The 23,040-nt window shown below is 36.3% G+C and overlaps 1 protein-coding gene across 1 annotated transcript in view; it reads left to right on the forward strand.

The window, feature by feature from the left end:
* The window catches only part of IL1RAPL1 (interleukin 1 receptor accessory protein like 1), a 1,385,688-nt gene extending 1,368,556 nt beyond the window's left edge, over positions 1–17,132 (forward strand). Inside the window, exons 10-11 of the mRNA XM_050776674.1 lie at positions 14,954–15,124; positions 15,529–17,132. Coding sequence (XP_050632631.1) covers positions 14,954–15,124; positions 15,529–16,247 — 890 coding nt within the window. The 3' untranslated portion in view covers positions 16,248–17,132. The remainder of the gene's footprint in view (positions 1–14,953; positions 15,125–15,528) is intronic.
* The last annotated feature ends 5,908 nt before the right edge of the window (positions 17,133–23,040 follow it).

Genomic DNA, 23,040 nt, shown 5'->3' on the forward strand with positions numbered 1-23,040 from the left:
ATATTCTTTCAATGCTCAGTTTGTAAATTTCTCTTTTGTAAGGAAATGTATGTGTGATGCTTTAGAGCCAATACTGTAGGTATTTTTCTCTGAAACTTGTAAAGCATCACCTACCCATTTTAGAATTGTATTCCAGACAGCACTTACAAATTACAAACACTGATTGCAATGCCATCAGAGCATTCATTTTCTCTCACCTTGTAATCAGGACTGAAAGGCCAGTTTAACTTTTTTTTTAGGTAAGGAGTGTCTCTTTTAATTGTGTTTTCTAGCCCAGTAGTTTGAAGTGAATCTCAATTTGTTCCTGTTTAGACAGATCCGTTATAATAAACTGTACTGAGTATTTTAAATTCATCCAGCACTCTTTTCAGTCTTGTTTATTTAGCTATATTTAGATAGGTTAATTTGTATTCCGAGTGTGTACCAACAGAAAAATGCACAAGCACATTGATTTCATAATAATGCATCTCATATTTTTACTGTAAGTACACAAATAAATATTGTTTTGTGGAAATCATAATTAGTATTTGCTTCTGGTCACCAATGAATACATGTGCAATCTAAGAGGAAAATGGAGTCCTTAAAATTCAGCTCCCTAAACTGCATATTAGACTTAGTTAATTTTCCTTTTTGGTCATTTTTTAAAAACATAAGATAAACCAGCAATGTGGGAAACATATGCAAACTGACAATACAGATGACAAAGGTTTCTTCATCTTTTTTTTTTTTTTTTTTTTTTTTTTTTGAGATGGAGTTTCACTCTTGTTGCCCAAGCTGGAGTGCAATGGTGCGATCTGAGCTCACTGCAACCTCCACCTCCCGGGTTCAGGCGATTCTCCTGCCTCAACCTCCTGAGTAGCTGGGATTACAAGCGCCCGCCATCACGCCCAGCTAATTTTTTGTAGTTTTAGTAGAGACAGGGTTTCACCAAGTTGGTCAAGCTGGTCTTGAACCCCTGACCTCAGGTGATCCACCTGTCTCGCCCTCCCAAAGTGCTGAGATTACAGGCATGAGCCACCGCACCCGGTCTCATCATATTTATATACGGTTTTTTTCAGTGATTTTCAGTTTAGCAGTAAATGGTACCAAGGAAAATGAGGCAATTGCCTATGTTGCCACATTTCCAGGGTCCTCTGGAATAATAAATCCACAAGCAAAACTGTAGTCTTGCAGGTTTGTAAAGAGAAGTGGTTTATTCAGAATGCCTAACACTCCTCTTGGTTTACCCTTCTCTCCTTCCCATTAGGGTGAAGGCTGAGCTGCAGCAAAACCAGTTTTTTTTCTTAAGTTTTAAATTACCGGTTTGCCTATTTATTTCTAACTTTCTTGCCTATTGATACAAATTATTATTATTATTATTTTTATTGCTGCTGCTGCTGCTTTAAAGAAATATAAGGACTTTAAATAAATATAAGGACTTTGCCATTGTCGAAACTACTGTTGAATGAGTACCAAGCATAGTGCTAGGCATTCTTAAAGTCATTCTTGCTAAGCCTCACAAACATCCTGAGGTCAATATTGTAATCTCCATTGTACTGATGAGGCAACTGAGACTTTCAGAGGTTAAATAACTTACTCAAGAAGATAACACAAATACTGTAAGTGGCCAAGATGGGATTTGAAAATAAGTCTATTCCCAAAGCCTTTATCTTATCGGACACTCTCTATTATTTTTATTTTTTTTAATTTAGTATGTTCAGTATAATCTAAAGATCTGCTGTTGTTTGCACAGTGAGCACAGTGCATGGTATTTGAAAAAGTACATTACCTAAACAATCTCCCCTTTTCTATTAACCCTATTTTGAATATGTTTATTTTGTGTTCTGAATGATATGAATGATGTTACCAAACCATCAGTTTCTAGGGTAGTAATCTATCATTTTCTGAATGTAGAAAATTCTGGAATATAATGAAAACGAATTAATCATATGCAGTTGAACTTTCAATGATTTGAAGTTTCTTTTAGTGGGTCCTGCTAGTTGTAAACATTTAAGTGACTGACTTGGGCAACCTTACCAGATTTCATTGCTATTCTGAAGCTGCTGGGTTCTCAGTTTTTTAAAAAATGTCTTAAGTAAGGAAACAAAACAGACAAACACTAACAAACAGTATTCTAACAGATGAGAAGGTTCTCTCGGAAAGCCAATTTAGTTAATAAATGCTTTAGCAATTCTTAGAACTCTGTCTCTGGGGCCATCTTAAGCACAATCGAGGGTCTAACTATTAGGGCTTTTCTTGAAATGCCACTGAAAATGCATTAGGCCCAAAGAAAACCAAGATAACAAAGTTAATTGTCATCTGGAAAATGTTAATGTACAAGTTATTCCTCTAAAAAGGGGGCGGGGGGGGAAGCAAAGACTGTCAAGGCAGTGATTGTTCAAATGGTTTTATGGGAAGAAATTATTACTAGAACCGCAATCACATGTTCAGCCTCCCTATATTAAAGCAGACCCGTTCCTGCTGAAATGGTGGTCAGGGGCCCACTCTTAACGCCTATCTCCCGCTGCATCATAGCTAACCTCTAGAACTTGCAGAAACACTGTTTTATCAGAACCATACAGCAGTACTAATAATTATATAGCAAGTTTAAAATCTATATCTTAACAAAAGTTAAATATGCATAAATGCAACTTTCTTTAATTCTCTAGTGCTCTAAAACCATTCAACTTGGCTCTCAAGTTCCCATTTCTACTGAGAAAAAACTCATAACCTTGCTTCTCCAAGATTACTCAGTCACTTCTAGTTTGGAATTCAGCTTCTTGTGGGTTAACACTCAGTTGAAAATTGGAATATTCCATTTCCCTTCTTCTCTTTTACTCTTGTTTAAACCTGTTTCTATGGAACTCGTATATAGCTTTCCGGTAGAGGAGAAAGTCATCTGGTGCATATGCCATCCCTTCCTCACTTGAGATACTACCACCTGGTCTTTGGACATGTTAAGCACTGACTCCTGAAGGCTTAGATCCTTGTCATGGCCTCCAGTCACAAGTTTCACACACTTGCCCAGATGTTTCTCCCTTGGGAATTTCAGACAGTCTTACCTGTGTTTCTAGTCCCATAAGCTCTGCTACACACATACCCACCTTCCCATTAAAAAACAAGAAAAAGTAATCATCTTCTTTATCCTTTGCATCTTTAATATACGGTTTTCACATTGAGTGCAAGATTTCTCTCTGAAGTTTACAGTTTCCCAAGATTTTCCCTGGGAAACTTGACGCAAATCCTCGCCCTTCTCAGATTCTGCTCAAACCATAGGAAGTTCTGTTATCCTCTTCTCCTCTCTGGGGCCCTGAGAGCCCCTTCTCAGAAACCCATGCAGGCTCTAAACCTTAGGCACAGCCCCTTAGAGCCTCCTATACATGCTTTTATGGTCAAAGAATTATCCACTCTTCCAATACTGAAAAACTTCTCTGACATCATCAAATCCCCATGCTTCCTAGCTCTGCAAGCTTTTTCCTCTTCCAAATAAGACATGGCTATTCAACAAAACCCAAGGCTTTGTAAATTCTTGTCTTGGCTTTTAAAAAGTGTAATTTAGAGTCAAACCTGAGCAATGCCTTCTTTATTCGTGGCTATCATATTTACCTTCCCTGAGGGGGTAATTCATAAAATACTTTTGGAAGTAAGGTAAGGCAAAAAGTGTGGAAAATAACCAGGGGAAAATGTTTAGTAATATCCTACTATAGCAATGTGATAATAATAGATTCAATGGCCACTTATTGAATAACAAGTGATGTGTTGACTACTTTATCAGTAATCAGAGAATCACACAATTAGAAAGACAGAATTTAAACTCCGGTCTAAATGACTCTAAATTCCAAGATTTACAGCCATTTTATCAGACTTGCAGATGGAGCTTCTGGCCTCAGGGACACATTCACTCCATTCCTTTGGAGTCATTACAAAAGGCATTATCTGGGTATATCAGTTCTTTATCAGAAGAATTATGATAAAGAAGGATTCTAATATTTTCTCAAGATAGAACATATTGATGCTTTTCTCTCTCACTTCGTTTGCATCACTCCTTGTTCCCCTCTACATAACCTTACATTTTACTGTCTCCCCTGGTCAGTCCTTAGCATTTCTAATTCCACAACACTCCCCGCCTATACTCATTCTTTGTCATCCTCCATTGTACACCTCGGTTCCTTGTATCACCCTCTACCTCATTGGCTCACACTTTCTCCTCATGTGCCATTTCTAATTACTCATCAATATCAGTCAATTGCATCTCTCAAAAACAGATCTTTTCCTTACCATTAATTGCAACCTCTTTGTCCAAGCCTCCTACACCACCCTCTTGCTTTCATTCTCTACTTCTCTATCTTGTCCTTCACATTCCAACAGAATTATCTAAGTACAAATTTACTGTTCTATTTTTTAAAATGCCTCCATTTTGCCTGCCAGAACAAGTCTAGACTTAGCTCAGAAAGCAACTGCCATCAAACGGTGAGCCACCTTACTTTTGTGGCATTGCCACCCCCATGGGATCTCAACATGCAGAGTTCTAGTTAGAATAAGATGTTAGTCTTTGGAATAACACAACTGTTGAGAATGAACCTAAGACAATGTAATCATGCATAATTCTCTGAGTTTTTTGGGGAAAATGAAGTAACCACAATGGTTAAGGGGAGGAGAAGATTAGCTATCCCCCTACCACTTTGATTCCACAATAAAAGGAAAGAAAGTTTGGACAAATTCTGCCACAAAAATATTTATTAGCAGACAGCCTTATCACTCAACTTATAAATCAGAAGTTCCAATTCTGTTGTATATGTGTATGTTTGTGTGCATATGTGAATCTGCATGTGTGCATACTTTTCAGAAACCTTGCAAGAAATTTTCTCCCAAGGCAAATATGGCAATACGTCAGTGGTAGGATTGAACTTACCTTCTGTTGACATCCAAAAATAGTTTTCATCAAGACCATTTTGGAATTAAGCCTAGAAGACCTTCTCCAGGGGGGCAGACCACTGGCCCTGCTAGATTTTTGTGGGGGTAGGGATGTGTTTCTAAATTGTGTTAAGTAATTCATATGTCTTGATTAACACTGATTTTACCATGGAGATACCATTTCCAAGACCCATTGTACATAATAAAAAGCCACTGTCTTTAGCAATGAAACCTGATTTCTGTTATCCATTGTGTTAATTGATGAAGCATCAACTTTTGATCAGAAATATAGTTTAAGTGCTTGTAGTGACTGCCTCTGGAGTGTTGCCTTATTTTAGTTAAATGCTTGCTGACCATCCTAATAAAGGCAAGCTACTGTCTTTAGAGTAGAACTTATACTAGCAAAGTACCACCACCATTTGTGCTGGAAAGATTTTTAAAAACAATACAGGCATCACAACAGTGTCAGACTCCTTTGCTCCTCCATGTCTCTGAATGGAGTGTCCCTTCAAGTTTTGTTTAAAGTTTATAATCCTACTTTATATATTTTTTTTTCAGAGTGCAAAATGGTTTTTGTTGTTGTGTTCGTTTTTTTTTTTCATTCTCTGACTATGAAGTATGTGGGGCATGCTTACTCATAATGACGGCAGGGCAAGCTTATAAGAACACTGTGATCACTAACACGAATCCTATTTTAAAGATGAAGAAAGAGATTTCCTAGTCCTACGTTGGGAGTTATTACAGGCATTGAACAAAATTAGTTAGAGCAATGTTTTATAATCTCCACCTCCATCTCAGAAAATGTGAACATCTGTTCCATTTCAGGCATATTAAGCACATTGGCATCTATGAAATCTTAGGCCATAGAATTTCTTTTTCTTTCTCTTTCAATTACAAGGTCACTCACTATTCATAGATTCAGGATTTATTGTTCTCATGTCCATCAGTGAAACATATTACCTCTGTAAATCATTTAAAAACCTTATAGGGATTTTTTGGTGTTTTTTGTGTGGGGGGGGGCGGGGTGGTGGTAGTTAGACCATTTATATACACAGGAATAATCTTTAGAAGCTAGAACAAGTTTTTGGATCCCAGAAGCAGAGATGTAGAGTTGTTCTGGGTGCATGATTTGCCTCAAATCATTAACTGTTAAATGGTAGGAACCAAGGCTTCTTATCCCAAATCTGTGCTCCCTTTGCTATTCTGCTACTGCTTATCCCCTTAAGACTTCTGAATCTATGTTGCCTGCTGCCCTCTTAGGGATACAAGATAAGGAAATAAATATCTACAGAATGACTCCTTTGGACCAGGCATTTTGCTATATGATGGGGTCTCATTTAATTTTAGACATCTTCAGGGAGGTGCCGTTTTATAGATCAGGAAATATAGTCCCAAATGAGTTATATAAAAAGTTATGGCAATCAAGATTTGAGCTAAGCTCCTGGGTTTTTTTTTTCACTACATTGTACCACAGATATTTTAACTAGTATCAAATTTAAGTGTTTCAGAACTTATAGATTCAGATAATCCAGAAAAGTACCAAATGGCACAACATGTGAATTAGAACAGTACTGTAAATATTTCAAAGTGTACCAGTCAAGCAAATGTATTTTACAACAATTGCCAGAGGTTGTCATAGCAGAATTGAAATGAAAAGCAAAATTTATTAAGACAATGACATTCAATAATCATAAAATCCAAACATTAAGATTTTATATCTCTCATGTTTATTCATTCAAAGATATATGATCTATCTCTGAAGAGAATTTTATTTGAAAAATCGTATCTTGAAAAATTGAGAAAGCATATGATGGCAAATCTGAGACATAAGAAATGTGGCTTACTTTTTGAAAACTATAATTTATTCAATTTTTATCAATGCGAATTTTTAATTATCACAGTTTTCTGTGATAACACGCCACACTTAAACGTACAAAATCAACTTTTAGGATTAAAAAAAGATGAAATATACAATTTATCTTTGAACCCTCCTCCAGTTTCATTTTAGTGATCCGTTTACTGAATGATGGCTTCTGCCACTAGTCAATTTTACTTAGGTGATTCCTATATACTTGAGAACAAAAACAAAAACAAAAAAAAAGGAATGGCCAGCTGCCAAAAACATTTGACAACTGTTCAATAAGTGTTTAGATGTTAAAAACTCCCTAAACTGGATGTCATACTGAAAACATTTCTATTATCAGTAAATCTTTTTTTCTAGCCAAATCCAATACAGCCACTACCTTCATCTTGAAAAAGGAGTCTTCAACCTACAATTTCTTAAAAGCTGTGTTATTCTAAAATAATCCCGCAGATTCCTTGCTTCCTCGGTCCTTTTAAAGAACATTGAGGGTATTATCCTCTCATATGTCAAAGAGAAAGGTGCATTTATCTATCACCTTTCCAAACCCACTTTTCATTCCTGACCATAATTCCATTTTTTCCTTCCTCATCAAGATTTCTTCACATTTTAAATTCATGTTTTTTCCCACTTTTTGATGGGGTTGTTTGTTTTTTTCTTGTAAATTTGTTTGAGTTCTTTGTAGGTTCTGGATATTAGCCCTTTGTCAGATGAGTAGATTGCAAAAATTTTCTCCCATTCTGTAGGTTGCCTGTTCACTCTGATGGTAGTTTCTTTTGCTGTGCAGAAGCTCTTTAGTTTAATGAGATCCCATTTGTCAATTTTGGCTTTTGCTGCCGTTGCTTTTGGTGTTTTATACATGAAGTCTTTGCCCATGCCTATGTCCTGAATGGTACTACCTAGGTTTTCCTCTAGGATTTTTATGGTATTAGGTCTAACATTTAAGTCTCTAATCCATCTTGAATTAATTTTCATATAAGGAGTAAGGAAAGGATCCAGTTTCAGCTTTCTACTTATGGCTAGCCAATTTTCCCAGCACCATTTATTAAATAGGGAATCCTTTCCCCATTTCTTGTTTCTCTCAGGTTTGTCAAAGATCAGATGGCTGTAGATGTGTGGTATTATTTCTGAGGACTCTGTTCTGTTCCATTGGTCTATATCTCTGTTTTGGTACCAGTACCATGCTGTTTTGGTTACTGTAGCCTTGTAGTATAGTTTGAAGTCAGGTAGCGTGATGCCTCCAGCTTTGTTCTTTTGACTTAGGATTGTCTTGGAGATGCGGGCTCTTTTTTGGTTCCATATGAACTTTAAAGCAGTTTTTTCCAATTCTATGAAGAAACTCATTGGTAGCTTGATGGGGATGGCATTGAATCTATAAATTACCTTGGGCAGTATGGCCATTTTCACGATATTGATTCTTCCTATCCATGAGCATGGTATGTTCTTCCATTTGTTTGTGTCCTCTTTTATTTCACTGAGCAGTGGTTTGTAGTTCTCCTTGAAGAGGTCCTTTACATCCCTTGTAAGTTGGATTCCTAGGTATTTTATTCTCTTTGAAGCAATTGTGAATGGAAGTTCATTCCTGATTTGGCTCTCTGTTTGTCTGTTACTGGTGTATAAGAATGCTTGTGATTTTTGCACATTAATTTTGTATCCTGAGACTTTGCTGAAGTTGCTTATCAGCTTAAGGAGATTTTGGGCTGAGACAATGGGGTTTTCTAAATATACAATCATGTCATCTGCAAACAGGGACAATTTGACTTCTTCTTTTCCTAACTGAATACCCTTGATTTCTTTCTCTTGCCTAATTGCCCTAGCCAGAACTTCCAACACTATGTTGAATAGGAGTGATGAGAGAGGGCATCCCTGTCTTGTGCCAGTTTTCAAAGGGAATTTTTCCAGTTTTTGCCCATTCAGTATGATATTGGCTATGGGTTTGTCATAAATAGCTCTTATTATTTTGAGGTACGACATTTCTCAAAAGAAGACATTCATACAGCCAACAGACACATGAAAAAATGCTCATCATCACTGGCCATCAGAGAAATGCAAATCAAAACCACAATGAGATACCATCTCACACCAGTTAGAATGGCGATCATTAAAAAGTCAGGAAACAACAGGTGCTGGAGAGGATGTGGAGAAATAGGAACACTTTTACACTGTTGGTGGGATTGTAAACTAGTTCAACCATTATGGAAAACAGTATGGCGATTCCTCAAGGATCTAGAACTAGATGTACCATATGACCCAGCCATCGCATTACTGGGGATATACCCAAAGGATTATAAATGATGCTGCTATAAAGACACATGCACACGTATGTTTATTGCAGCACTATTCACAATAGCAAAGACTTGGAATCAACCCAAATGTCCATCAGTGACAGATTGGATTAAGAAAATGTGTCACATATACACCATGGAATACTATGCAGCCATCAAAAAGGATGAGTTTGTGTCCTTTGTAGGGACATGGATGCAGCTGGAAACCATCATTCTTAGCAAACTATCACAAGAACAGAAAACCAAACACCGCATGTTCTCACTCATAGGTGGGAACTGAACAATGAGATCACTTGGACTCAGGAAGGGGAACATCACACACCGGGGCCTATCATGTTGAGGGGGGAGGGGGGAGGGATTGCATTGGGAGTTATACCTGATGTAAATGACGAGTTGATGGGTGCAGCACAGCAACATGGCACAAGTATACATATGTAACAAACCTGCACGTTATGCACATGTACCCTACAACTTAAAGTATAATAATAATAAATAAATTAAAAAAATACAAAAAAAGAGAAATTCATGTTTTTATTTGTTAACGCCACAGAGTCCAAACTTCCTTCTTTCCTCTCAAAATGTTTTTATAAAACATCAAAGTTTTTAGTTAATTAAATTTAAGAAGAAATATCTGCTGGACCTGTTGATTGACTTCAAGTAACCAAACAACTAGTTGAATGATTGGATCTTTGGTTTTTTTGGTTTGTTTTTTGTTTTAGTTTTCTGGTGGAGCATATCTGCCAGCATCGTTTGAAAGTCATAAGAAAGAGTAACTTAATGACTATATTTGAGATTATAAAGAATTACTACAAAGAGTGTGTATACCAGCTGTTTTTCATCTCTGCTGTGATCAGAATTATAGTTGATGGCTTAAATTACAGAGGATTTTGAGAATAAAGCTCAGAATAAGAAATAGATTCTTATACCAACCTATAACTACTTTTAAGCTGTTTATAAATGAAAGTTGAATTTAAATTATCCTAGCCTTGTCCTTTAAAAATATTAGCATAATTTAGTTTTTCATGGTTATAAAATGTCAGCTTTTCACAGTTTCACTAGTCGCATGAAGTTCATACACATTAAAATATGTCAATTTATGTTCTTACTTATATCAAAACAATCTAAGACATACTATCCAAGATGCATATACAGTTGGCAATTGAAAAAGGGAAGACACCTTAGAGTCCATATGATTTTGAGTCAAAAGACATTCCTGAATTTAGTATGGCATCTGGCACTCTGTTTCCAGTCTGACGACTTTCAAATCATGGGTTTGCTTCTGGTGGTAAATAAATGCCTAACCCATTACTGCACTGATGCAGACTCTGGAGAAAGAGAGAAATTAGATATCACTCAAGTGTCCCATTGGTTTGAGGATGGTGCTGCAGATGCTTGAAAGAGGCTTTGTACGAACAGTATAATCTACTTGGAAACAACTCCATTATAACTGGGAGATATTAACTTAAGTGCTATAAATACATCCAGATGACATAAAGAAATAGAAAACTAACTGATGTCATAGCACCAATTCCTAAATTTCATTTAGGATTAATATGGTTACTTCATATATTAGTCTAGGCAAAAATTTATCCCCTTTTTGATAAAAACATGAATTCTCAGCTATTTATTGGGAATATATCTCCTCTAAGTATTAGGACCATCTATCATGGAGCTGAGGGGGCAAGGTTTAGTTTTTATGATGGTGTGGTCAAATACCTGGCAGATAACTGCAGTTGTTTGTGTCATTGAGACCTCTGCATGCCTATATCCTGTTCTATAACAGTTTATCGAAGTGTGGTCCCTCAATCAGCAGCAGCATCTCTTGAGAGTTTGCTATAAATATAAATTCTAGGAACTTACTCTTCACCTACTGAATGAGAAATCTAGAGGTGGGGCCCAGCCCTCCAAATGATTGTCATTCATGCTCAAGTCTGAAAACCACTTTCCTAGAGGCATTTACACAGACCCTAAGGTCTTTTCATGAATCACGGTGAGAAGCCACAGTTCAAGACTATTCCAAAGGAGCCTTGCTAAACTCTGAACCACAGCTCCCAGTAATTCCTTCAGAAGTCAGAGCAGCATGGAGTCTACATCTCCAAAGCAGTCTCTCCTGAGAAATGATCAGGGTCTTGAGAAAAATCTCAAAATTAGCTACAGGGTGTGAGTCATGTGATGCCCAAATGACAGGCCATTCATTCATTTCATCAACTGATAAACTTGAGCATCTACTAAGCCCTGGTCACATACCTGAGCTAAAGATCTCATAGTCTAAGAGAGAAGATAAGATATAAGCACAATCATATAATACATGGGAAAAATATCGCTTCCAACTGAGGAAATCAGACTAAACTTCAAGGAAAACAAGCTAAAATTGCAGCTGCTGATTATTTACACAATGAGTAGCCACAGATATATATATATGTGTGTGTATATATATATATGTGTGTGTATATATATATATATGTGTGTATATATATATATATATTTTTTTTTTTTTTTTTTTGAGACGGAGTCTCGCTCTGTCGCCCAGGCTGGAGTGCAGTGGCCAGATCTCAGCTCACTGCAAACTCCGCCTCCCGGGTGTACGCCATTCTCCTGCCTCAGCCTCCCGAGTAGCTGGAACTACAGGCACGCACCGCCTCGCCTGGCTGGTTTTTTGTATTTTTTAGTAGAGACGGGGTTTCACCGTGTTAGCCAGCATGGTCTCGATCTTCTGACCTCGTGATCCACCGTCTCGGCCTCCCAAAGTGCTGAGATTACAGGCTTGAGCCACCGCGCCCGGCCAACACAGATATATTTTTAAGCCACCATAACACATGATCAGTGGTAAGCTCTGGGAAGGTAAATTTGGTGACTCTATTCTCCAGAAGGAGAAAGAAATGGAAAGGGAAGACCACTCTAATTATAACAGCTGAGATATGAGTAGAGCCTAACCTAGGATGGAAATAGAATCCAATAGATTTGTACCAATGAATGGCAATGAGATTATTAGTAAAGATAAGGGATAGGTGGAACATGCATCTGAAGTTTTGACATTAAAGAAATGAGATTTTTATGTTACTAAAATTAAAATGTAATAAAAGATGAAGAACAGAGCTTGAGATGGGAAGCTTGTTGTGTTGTGAGCATGTGAAGTGTGAGGTGCATGATGAAAATGCAAATTAAGGTGTTCAGGTTACAGGTAGGATTGGGGTACTGTCATAATTCAGGAGAAATAGAACAGGATCATGCATCCAAATTGAGGAGGCATCTACACAGAAGTGATGTTATGGAAGTTGATGTTATGGAAGGAAAGGATAGTTTTAAGGGAAAGTGGGCTGAAAGAAAAATGAAGTGGACCGCAGAAAACATCTTGCAGAAAGACGGTATTTATGGGTTGGAAGAGAGGTTTCCATGAAAGAAGCAGGGTAATCAAAAACATAATGTTATGTCAGCAAAGGTGGCATTTATCTGAAATTTCTCAGTATGGGTAGACCAGTTGTTTACATCTCTTCTGATTTCTGAATGCTCTGTTCTGACTGGTGTTCATGTTGATATGGCTTTAAAATAATCTTAAGCCTAGAGAAGACATGAGGCAATGAACGAAGATCTAATTATTACACAACCCCAATTTAGGGGAGTTTCAACACTTTGCACTACTTTGTGGCAAACTGGAAAAGAACAAATTACCAGAAAGAAAATAGCACATGCCCAAAGTAATACTACAATCCACAATCTGGCCTGAAGAGTCCTGCCATTAGCCTGTGACTCCTGAACTACACTTAGTGACACATTCATCTCTTAGGAATGAACTATTGATTTGTCTGCATCTCCTACTAGGCTAGAAACTAATGACCAATATTGTAAAGAAAGTTTAATATCTCACAGGTAATGCATGTGAATAGTTAATGAATGAGTATTTTAATGAAATATTAACTTATATACTGGCTTTATTGTGTGTGTTTGTTTTTTTAAATGATTCCTTACTCAACTAAAGTGTTTACATCAATGAGTGGTACAATTATAGATTGTACTGGCCTATGGGCATATAGCCTTGCTATAGCAAATATAATAATTATTTTTGGAGAAAACTGGATTTTGTTTTTTAAAATGTACAACTATATCCTGCCTAAAAAATATAAGAAATGCCAAAATATGACACATTTGGTATGATTGTTTCTCTAAAACTTTTTTCCCCTAAAAGCTGCTTTTTAAAACACTCTTCTATAGCTAAAGTTTTTATTCCAGGTATCCTATAGTGGAGTTGTTAGTGCCTTATATACCTGTGTTAACTTTACATGTAGCAAACACTTTTCTGAGTTTGCCCTGAAAAGTTATAATCATAGAATGATTTCTAGATAGCTCAAAGTTATCAGACTACTGGAATTAACACACATGTATAAGTCTCAGGAAGTGAGTTTTAGTGTCCTTGAAGTCAAAAGGATTGTCCCAAAGCCACCCAGAACAATGGTCAGGAATGTCCCTCTATCGTTGATGTTTTATAGCCCAAATATTTTAAGTTCTATGCTTAATGCAGAGTTCATTTTATTCTGAAATGTATGAGTGTTTCAATTTAACTTGATCTAATCATCAGGTAATACACTGCCTATCATCAGGGAAGCGCAGTAGAGAGCTAAAGACGTTGATATTGGTAGACTCAGCATATCGACAGTATTTAAAATTTCAGTGAACTATGAATCTTGATATCTTAGTCTAAAAAAGAAATTGATGAAAGAAAGACTATCCAGAGGATAGTCTATTTCTTATTCTTAGAAACAACAAATGAGAAATCTGAGATGCTATATTAGAAAAATTAAGATAAAGATAACAAATGATAGTAGTCCTCAAACATTTAAAATTTTCTCATGTAAAAAGGGGGGAAAAGTAAGGAGAGAAATTAGATTTTAGAACTAAGTTTCTTTTATTTACATTCTACTTTTTGATTCTTATGAACAAACTGATTAGCATGATGAAAAATAACTTGGCAATGTTTTATGTGTAAGATGAGTGGAGACCAGAAAAATCATGTCTTTTTATAATCATTCATTTTAATAATATTCTCAGTCCCAATATGCAAGAACTGACTCCCAGTAAAAAATTATCCCAAGTTTGGTTTGATTTTCTCCCCAACAGAAAATCAACACAGCACACATAATCTAAAAAATCATTCCTCCACAGTTAAGTCAGTTGCCGTTTTCTCTCTCTTTTTTCAACTGGGTAAAATGGCCAAGGGTAGGATCAATTGAACATAATAACATTTAAAGTAAGAGCATACTGATATCCAAGCATACGGCTTTTACAAGCAATCAGGATTCTCTGTGATCTGTGGATCAAAAATAGTGAAATTCAGCTGGGTGCAGTGGCTCACGCCTGTGATCCCAGCACTTTGGGAGGCTGAGGCAGGTGGATTGCCTGAGGTCCGGAGTTCAAGACCAGCCTGGCCAACATGGCAAAACCCCATCTCTACTAAAAATATAAAAATTAGCCGGGTGTGGTGGTGGGCACCTGTAATCCCAGCTACTTGAGAGGTTAAGGCAGGAGAATGGCTTGAGCCTGGGAGGCGGAGGTTGCAGTGAGCCGAGATCGCGCCACTGTACTCCAGCCTGGGCGACTGAGCAAGAGTGTGTCTCAAAAAAAAAAAAAAAAAAAAAAAAAGGAAGTCTGCATTTCATTGCTCTTCTCATTGATTTTTCTCCTACTTTTTTCACAACAACAACGTCATCAACAAATCAAAATATAAACCTTTGTACCTCCAAACTAGTTTTAGAATATTTGACATCATTGAACTCAACGAAAATTAATGAAGGCTTCCTTTTTTGGTCTTTCAGAAATGGGACATTTGGAGATGTTTATGAAAAAAGCGTGCATGTTTTCATGTCCTATTGTTATCTTTGTAGAGTAGTGACTTCGACTTTTCTTTGGAATTTTTTAACAGACAATAAAGATTATGATGCATACTTATCATACACCAAAGTGGATCCTGACCAGTGGAATCAAGAGACTGGGGAAGAAGAACGTTTTGCCCTTGAAATCCTACCTGATATGCTTGAAAAGCATTATGGATACAAGTTGTTTATACCAGATAGAGATTTAATCCCAACTGGAAGTAAGTTAATGTTTTCATTTGAGAGTGTGCATATTCATGTGAGTGTCTGTGTAGTCATCACTTTTTCATGGAATTTTAATGTTTGGTTCTTTACTTCAAAATTTGTATCTGTTAGTTTCCCTAGAAAGAAATGTCTGTGTGTGTTCACATGAAATTTAATTTTTGCTAGCTCAGAGAAGATACTCCATTACTGTATAAAGCATCTCATTTTGTGAGCCTTGACATTGAAAGAAACCAAATGAGAGATTTGTACCAGGAAAAAATATTGCTGACGTTAGGAGAAGCAAGTCCCAAACTCTATTCAGTGAACTATTTTCATTTAATTTCTGAAAGAGAATCTACTAGGACTTTCTGGACCAAATTTTCCATTCACTCATTCTGATGCACTCTTTTATCTTTTGTAGCCTACATTGAAGATGTGGCAAGATGTGTAGATCAAAGCAAGCGGCTGATTATTGTCATGACCCCAAATTACGTAGTTAGAAGGGGCTGGAGCATCTTTGAGCTGGAAACCAGACTTCGAAATATGCTTGTGACTGGAGAAATTAAAGTGATTCTAATTGAATGCAGTGAGCTGAGAGGAATTATGAACTACCAGGAGGTGGAGGCCCTCAAGCACACCATCAAGCTTCTGACGGTCATTAAATGGCATGGACCAAAATGCAACAAGTTGAACTCTAAGTTCTGGAAACGTTTACAGTACGAAATGCCTTTTAAGAGGATAGAACCCATTACACATGAGCAGGCTTTAGATGTCAGTGAGCAAGGGCCTTTTGGGGAGCTGCAGACTGTCTCGGCCATTTCCATGGCCGCAGCCACCTCCACCGCTCTAGCCACTGCCCATCCAGATCTCCGTTCTACCTTTCACAACACGTACCATTCACAAATGCGTCAGAAACACTACTACCGAAGCTATGAGTATGACGTACCTCCTACCGGCACCCTGCCTCTTACCTCCATAGGCAATCAGCATACCTACTGTAACATCCCTATGACACTCATCAACGGGCAGCGGCCACAGACAAAATCGAGCAGAGAGCAGAATCCAGATGAGGCCCACACAAACAGTGCCATCCTGCCGCTGTTGCCAAGGGAGACCAGTATATCCAGTGTGATTTGGTGACAGAAAAGCAAGGGGCATCCCGTCCCTGGGAGCTTGAGTGGAATCTGCAGTCCAGTGCCTGGAACTAAATCCTCGACTGCTGCTGTTAAAAAAAACATGCATTACAATCTCTAGAACACGAGGAAAAACAGGGTCTTGTACATATGTTTTTTGGAATTTCTTTGTAGCATCAGTGTCCTCCTGTTTTACCATGTCTTTTACCATTACATTTTTTGACTTTGTTTTATATGTCGTTGGAATTTGTAAATTTACATTTTTTTTAAAGAAGAGACTGATGTGTAGATAGAAAACCCTTTTTTTGCTTCATTAGTTTAGTTTTAGAATGGGTTTTTATTTTATTTCCTTTTTTAAAGTTTTACTTTGCTTTTAACATTTCCTTGGGGTGCTTGGACAAATCTATCCAATGGGACAAGGAGCACCGGATTCTTTCTCGGGTTCTGCCTAGGATCAACTGGGCCACATCGGTCTTCAGAGAACAATGCAACAAATGCCAGCATTGCCATTTGGGGGGAAAAAAAAAAAAAGATGAGAAGAACACTTGTTCATAAGAGGGCCCCACCAGTCAGAGCCCTGAATCTCTTCCTTGTCCCACCTCATTCCCCACCTCTACCTTTCTAACGGCAGCATGATGTGTAAACTCTGTGGAGGGGTGGGGGCGGGTCTAACTGTCTTAACATTTAAGTCACTGCTCTTCAGAATACACTCTAGACCCAAAGGTGTGCTAATCACTTCACAGTGACCACTACAGAGTGCTAAGAAGAGAAGATCAAGGGCATGAAATTGGGGAAGAGTGTTATTTCCGTTTTTTAAATGAGTTGATGTACCCTTATATATATATACATATATATATAAATATAAATATATATAAAAACAACAAAACAAAACGAAAAAAAGAAAAAAAAACAAAAAAAAAACAAAAAAAAAAAATTCAAGCCCTATATTTGATCACTTCCTGGAAAGGCATGAATGTGTTTGTGGCTGTTTTTGTTTAATATTCTACTTCCTCTTTTCCCTCTATAATTTCTCTGCAAATGAGATTATGTGCAAATGCCAGGCAAGTTAATTCAAAAGAGTGAATCAACGCAAGTCAAAATGAAATTTACACTGAAGGCTTCCAAACCAAAGGGAAGGACAGGATGTGTCATCAAATGTTTTGTCACCTTGTATTATACAAAATGTTATTTTCTAAAGAGTCAGAGAAAATCTGTGAAACTTATTGTGCGACCCCCTTGTAATTAAATGTTAACTCGCTTGTATTTAATTTTCAACACTACATTAAGAATTAAGTGGTTTCAGTTTGTGAACATAAGCAAAATTTATTAATATCAAGGTGTTTAAGAACTCAGGAGGTCAAACATATGAATACCAACAGAGATCAGTATTTTCAAAATAAACATTATTTATACAAAATAGTTTTTAAATTAGATCAGAAAGTATTTAAAATAATTAATTTTACTGTATAAAGAATTTGCTTTATTTTAGCTATGTAATTCTATCTTTCAGAAAACAGAAAGCTGATGCTCCCAAGAAATTCATCCCTTACCATTTAGCTTTATGTTTGAAATCAATGACATAAGCAGCTAATTCATATTCATGTGAAGGTTGATGCAAAATCAATCACAAAGGAATCTGCAGAGGGCAGAGTTGTTAAAAGGAACTATTACCTATGTAGCTTTTAGTTTTTAAAAAAATCAATGTGATAAAAACACTGATAATAGAACTTATATATTAATTTAGTGATTCATTGTAGGAACTCTCATCCCAGTCATCATCTGTGGGCCTGTGTAGTGACTATTGTATGTTTGCTTTATTCCTACCACCATTTAATGAGAAAACAATTCTACACTTTGGTCACAATAGTAAGGTGGCCACACACACACACACACACACACACACACACACAAAAGTGTAAACTGCAATGGGGTTCATTGGGGAAGGTGAGATTAATTTGCAAATATATGAGGAAGAAGTATAAGCATTTGGAACAATGAAAAGTTCTCAGTATCTGTGTGACAAGGTAAAGGAGCCTTGGGATGTGCATTGATTATTATTTGCTTAAAAAAATGTTTATTTCCCTGACAACTCGCCTGGGTCCTTCTCTACAATCTGTTCTTTATTCCCGTGCTCTCCCCTTGGATCTGTGTCACATTTTCACAAACCAGAACTGAAGCTGCAAGGACACATACAACTTTAAGGTCAGCTTTGCACATTGGGTTATTTTCAGAATCTGAGAAGGCCGTTGTTTACTTTGTACTATGGACAGCTGTCAGGGACTGGTGGCAGTGTACCTCATTGGACTGGATTCCAAACTCCCCCCAGTGCTCAGAAAACTGTAAACATGGCAATGGCCTCATTTATCTCTTTGTTTTTTAATTTTTCTTTTCAGTGCACGATGGAAGTGTGGAATAAATGTAGAGGAAGTAATCAGACCACTGTCATATTTTAGGCATCCATAGGCATTAATTTAGCTGCATTGGGAGTACATTTTTTGTTCTCTTTTTAGTGTAGATTTAAGCACTTTGAATAGCATGATTCAGGGATTGATGGGTAATATTTGATACTCTCACAACTTATAAAACTTCTTTTTCCTCTAATGCTTTGTCATATTTAAAAAATGAAATAAATGCAAAAGAGGCTATCTATGGCTTTAGAAACATTCCTCCCAAGTATTCCTCTATCAGCTCCATGTGAGAACAAATGAAGGAAACTGTCATGTGTTCACGTGCTCTGTGTTTAACAAAAGTTCTGTTAGAACTCACAATAAAAAGAAAAAAATCGATGTCCCCTAGTGCTTAGGTTTCATCCTTCGCTTTTTTCAGTGGGGGCTGTGGGGGATGAGAATATTCTAGTTGTAAAAACACAGTTGAAAGTGTGAATATGTTAGCCAAGCTGGGGGAGAGAATGGACTTCCAGACTTGGACATATGTGATGTTTGGTATTGCCTGTTTTTCATAATTTGCCGCTCGAGCTCTGAACGACAGGTTGTGGATTCTAAAGATCATCTGGTTCTTTAGTGTAACCTCTACTTGCTGCTTATGAGCATCCTACCCCTTATTCTGGTGCTCAAACTTTTGCTTATTTAATTTGTACTCCATTCCTTAGGTCTCCTGTGGGCAGAGAAGACATTTGTATCTCATGTAGACAGCTGATTTAAGTTTAGATCAATTCTATGAAACAAATCTGAGACATAATGAGTTAAGAGACCTGAATCTACTATATTTCTATAGCTAAACACTCGATTGCTCAAACAGTAAACCACTTTGTGATTATTACTTTCTTCATAGTATATGTATTCGGACCCTATCAGCTTAATCTTAAAATATAGAGGCTGGTTTCTTCCATATTTCATTACTATCTAGCATTTTATAACAAGAACAAATATTAACTGAGAGCCAACCCCTAAACTGTAATCTTGTTTATCCTAGAATAGTCATTAACTTTTCAGATATCGTTTATATAAATTAAGATCACCATTTCTAGGAAAACATCGATTCATACATTTGTGAATTATTTTTGGATTCTGGAATGATGCCCTAGTTCTCTTTTTTCTAAGGAGTATTTTTTTTTAATCTTGTGATTAATTTCTTTATTTATTAGGTTAAGTTTTGTATCATTAGTCCCAGAAGAAAGCATATTGAAATTCAAAGGATAGCATCAGCATTATACAAATGAAATGACTGACTGGAAGTAAGAGAATACACAGACATAGAAGGGGAAAATCCCTTCCTGTCTCTGATCTGAACTTGCTTGGTCATTAATCTTATTTTTGACATAGCTGATTAATAAAGGTGAAATATTATTAAATAGGTTAGTAATCCCATCTACAGACAGACACACATTCCCTGTTGCTGAGGAACTTTTCTAACAGTTTATACAATTATTACCAAAAGATGGTGATGCAACTAGAATCCCTAAAAGGAGAAGCTTGTCAATGGAAGCAGAGGCTATTCCTTGCTTTATCATGAATCCTTTACACTTTATTGTTCTGAACAAAGAAGGTAACCAATAATCAAAGTTTGATTATCCTTAATAGCAGATCTTAATCTTGGGTTCAAGGGTACCTTGGGTCTATAAAAAGGAATAAAATAACAAAGCCCTTGAAGTTCCAGATAAAATTGTTAATGTGTGCAAAACGGTGTTTGTCTGGGTGTGAGTCTCAAGATATCTATCACCTAAAAAGCTACTGGTGTTTGGATTTAGAAGGTATTCTCAGAAACTGATATTCAGATAAACCCACATATCTTGCAGGCATTGTTTTGTCTACCACTCTCTACCTTCATTCATAAAAACTCGGGAGATAATTGGTGTTCTACTAGAGACATGTCTCCTTCCAAAATGGCCTGACTTTGTGGGAGACCTAGCATACTGTAAACAAAAATTTTGTATGATGACAAATAATTCATGCTCACATAAAAACTAATTGGCTATCATTGTTGTGATAATCTTACTCATGTCTTCACCCATTCTAAAAATAGTTTGGGGTGAATGTGAAATTATGTAATTTGACAATGATGTCTTGTTTCAGTAAATTTATTTGGGATTTATGTTTAATTATTTTTCCTACAACATAACTAATAATTCACCCGTACGGGAAAAGAAGAAATAAACATTTGACATGTTTTTCTAAAAAAAAGAAAATCCCACCAAGTTTTTTTATGCAAAGATTTAGAAGTGGCTATATATTTGATTTTCAGCAATTATGGTTTTGCCAGTTTCATAACTTATGATATGACTTTGGAGGAATATGAAGAATTTTGAGAATAAAGTTAGGTAGTAGTTATTAAGTTTTACCTTTTACTTGTGATTGGTAGCAAGGTGAAAGGTTATTCTCTGTTAAGAAATTGAGATACTGTCACAAGGAGGTGTAAGATCTAACTAAATTTGAATAAAGCAAGAGAAGGACGATATGATGATGATGAGTTAATCCTAATCCTAAAGGAATGTGCCTTATCATCATCAAATTTCCATCACATTCATAGAAAATGGATGTCATTTTGGATGTAAAAAAATTGGAGCTCAATTCCAATCCTCTATCAAGTATCATTTCTTCCTTCCAGGCTCAGAACGTAAAACAAGTCTTCGTGTGTGTGTGTGTGTGTGTGTGTGTGTGTGTGTGTGTGTGTGTGTGTGTATTTCTCCTGCTCATTGGAAAATTTTTCTCTAAATAGCCTCTGGGTCCACTGACAAACTCATGTTTCTGAATTCTTCATTAAAGTAAGTAAAGTACTATTGTTTTTTCTACCATTCACTATCTTCATTGATGCATTCCCCCATGGTCTGTAAGTCTGAAGCGCATTCTCTTTTTAACAAAGGCAATCACTCTTAAAAAATCATTACACTATGTTCTCTCCACTACTAAATGAATAGAATCGGAAAAACTGCACATGAACTTGAGAATATTACATGTAATATTGATGTGTAAATTTTAACCTTCATAATCCAGATAACATTAAGTTTCAAAGGGCATGCTGTGTCATTAAAAAAAGATTTAATGTGAAATGACATTATTACATAGTGCATGAAAATGTGGCAAAGTAATTTGGATCTATCTTTACTAGTCAATGAGAGATTAAATTTGGGGAGATCAGATGTGACCATTTAGGTTAATTCTCAACTGGGATGAAGACATCTTAATGTTAGGATACATGGGTCGTTGTCCATATTCCTTGCAGTATATGCTCCTCTTAACTAGAATCCTTAGTGTATTCTTCCCACCAAAGTAGTGGAGGTATGTTCACATAATCTGCTATTGAACTGCAAAAACTTTTACAGTTTCAGAGTTTGAGGGAACCCAAATAGGAAAATTGATGGAGTCATTTTCCTCTGCTGGTGTTCAAGTCATATTTGAAACTTAGACACTCTCAGATCTGTTCAACAGTCAGTAAAAAGTGCATTTTTATATAGTGTTTCCCTTTAGTTTTGCCTACCCTCTTGATTTTGTACAATCTAGAATGTATGTAACTCATGCGTAGGTGATGGAGGCGCTCCTTTTTTTCTTAGAATACTTACAATTATATATTTGGTTTTGCTTTGACTAGCAATAGGAAAATAGACAAATACAAGTGTAAAAATGAGAAATTTTAAACTCAAATTATAATTTGTGTTTTATAGTCGTTTCATAAGTCTGTTGCTCTCTATGAGTATGCTCTCTATATATCCTGTAAAAATAAATTTATATGTTACATAGAAATTCAAGAAATTAAATTATTTATTAAGCTACAAATGTTTCTTCTGGTTTCTACCTGATCATAGATGAAAATAAATTAAATAATGTGTTGTTGGAACATATGTAAGTACGTTTGTTAATTTGATAACTCTTGTTAAACTTTTCCTTCCCTCTCTGTTTATGTCTGTATAAACTTATAATTCTTAGGCCTAATTCCTATTGTGATGGTGAAGAAAGAGATTTAAGAATGCCCAGTTGGCTGGAAAAAAAGAAAAGAAAAACCTTCTTTAAAAATCAAGCCCATTTACAATTTCTCTTTTTTTCTTCACTACTGGGTTAAGGAGAGGTTTGAATCAGTAACTCAGTAACTTAAAAGTCATTATCACATTAATGGTTTTCTCAAGGTTAAATTCCACATTTGTCCCTTTATCTATTTGTTAAAATTATTTGAGAAACAGAAATGAAAGGAATGATAACATGTGAGTCCTTCTTTGCTGTTTCCTTTCCTTCCTTCTTGCTCCCCAGGTATTTTGTTCCTTTCTTTTTAAGGTACTACTCACATAATAACCTTAAAATAAAGTCCCCTCAGGTAACCTTTTAAAGTGACCAAGATCTTTAATCATCTTG

Source organism: Macaca thibetana, chromosome X (assembly GCF_024542745.1).
Source record: "Macaca thibetana thibetana isolate TM-01 chromosome X, ASM2454274v1, whole genome shotgun sequence".
Lineage (NCBI taxonomy): Eukaryota > Metazoa > Chordata > Mammalia > Primates > Cercopithecidae > Macaca > Macaca thibetana.